The sequence below is a fragment of the Cynoglossus semilaevis genome, chromosome 16 (assembly GCF_000523025.1).
Source record: "Cynoglossus semilaevis isolate Cse_v1.0 chromosome 16, Cse_v1.0, whole genome shotgun sequence".
NCBI lineage: Eukaryota > Metazoa > Chordata > Actinopteri > Pleuronectiformes > Cynoglossidae > Cynoglossus > Cynoglossus semilaevis.
In genome coordinates this window covers 12709774-12711185 of record NC_024322.1, presented here as the reverse complement: position 1 = coordinate 12711185, position 1412 = coordinate 12709774, and the positions used below count along the sequence as shown (strand labels likewise).

The 1412-nt window shown below is 41.6% G+C and overlaps 1 protein-coding gene across 8 annotated transcripts in view; it reads left to right on the top strand.

The window, feature by feature from the left end:
- Positions 1 to 1412, top strand: part of fmnl2a (formin-like 2a) — a 51007-nt gene that overhangs the window by 19314 nt on the left and 30281 nt on the right. For all 8 annotated transcript variants that reach the window (XM_025063586.1, XM_025063587.1, XM_025063583.1 and 5 more), the window contains exon 3: positions 1115 to 1195. In XM_025063586.1, the coding sequence (XP_024919354.1) occupies positions 1115 to 1195 (81 nt within the window). The remainder of the gene's footprint in view (positions 1 to 1114; positions 1196 to 1412) is intronic.

Sequence of the window (1412 nt, the reverse complement as noted above, 5' to 3'; positions counted from 1 at the left end):
TTTTCCTGCTCATAACCCTCTGTTCTAACACAGAAAACATGCAGTGACTGTACAGTTGTCCACGCAGGAGGCGTTCTAAAACTAAACATACAAATTATCCTTGAACGGCCTCAAAGTGACTTCAAAGTCTCTGCGAACAACGTCCACGTGATCTCATGTGAAAGACTGTTGTCCTCCAGGAGAGTTGGTTTTTAGTCCACTGAGTATTTACTCTGGGTTTTTTTTTTTATTTTGCCTCCTAACATTAAAAATAATCTGGAATTCCCGTCAGTTAGTGGCTCAAGGGTGATTTACTCTAAACCTTTTTAGTTTTAACCTAATGGGTTTAGTGTCAAAGGCAGATTACTGTGGTGCTGGGGATGTGCAAAGACCTGTAAGGGTGTGATCTAGATTATGACATCACATACTTTGGACTAACCTTTTTTCCACCAGTGATTCCAGTTAAAAGAGTGTTAAACCTTGTTCCATGTGAATGGTTTGATTTATTTTCTATTCTTGAGCTCCATTGATTTTCTGAAGTACTAACATGTGGCTGAGTTTGCTGGTTTATATCACAGTACTAGTATACAGTACTTTGTCAGGAGTGTTCGCCTTTGGCTTTTCACCTGAGCTTTTTCACTGTGTTATTAATAGAAGTTGGCAGCTGTTCTTATAGTAGCAGAAAGACATTGATTTACAAATTGAAATTGAATGAGATTTCAGGCCAAGTTTAGTGCCAACATTTAAACCATCCTTGAGAAAGTTGGTGAGTTGAATAAAAAAAAGAAACCCCTCATTAGGCCCACAATAGGAAAATTTACAGCGTGACCCTTTGAAACCCACACAGGCTACCACAAGAGGCGCCATTGAGTATGTAGTTTGTCTGGGGCTTGAACCCAGGACAACCTCCTGTACCAGGCTGGCCAATAGGAGTTTGTCTTGGGCGTGAACCTCAAATGTCCAGACTTCATCTATTCCTTCTACCCATATTAGTTCCAGTTGTAATTAGAGAGCTCCTAGTTTCTTTGTCTTTATATCATTAATTGCATTGCTCTAAATGAAACGTGTTTCATGTGTTGTATTCCAGTTTGTATTTGTTTTCCTTCTGCTCACAGCATTGTTTCTTCTTTGACAGGAGAGGTTTCAAGTTAAAAACCCGCCACACACGTATCTCCAAAAGCTGAGGAGTTATCTGGACCCTGCAGTCACACGAAAGGTGAGTGAGTGCCCTGGTCCAAATAACCTCATCCACAGCCCTGGTGGTTCCACAGCTGTAGGCGTGTCCTTCACCTTTGACCCTGAGTCTCGTCTTCAGGAACTTCAGCTACAAAGTCACGCACCTGTTAGCGTAGTGAGGGAAGAGACGGTTGTTAATGAGGAACAATCGATCTGAGAAACCACTGCACACAATCGTTAGACAACAAACACCGGTG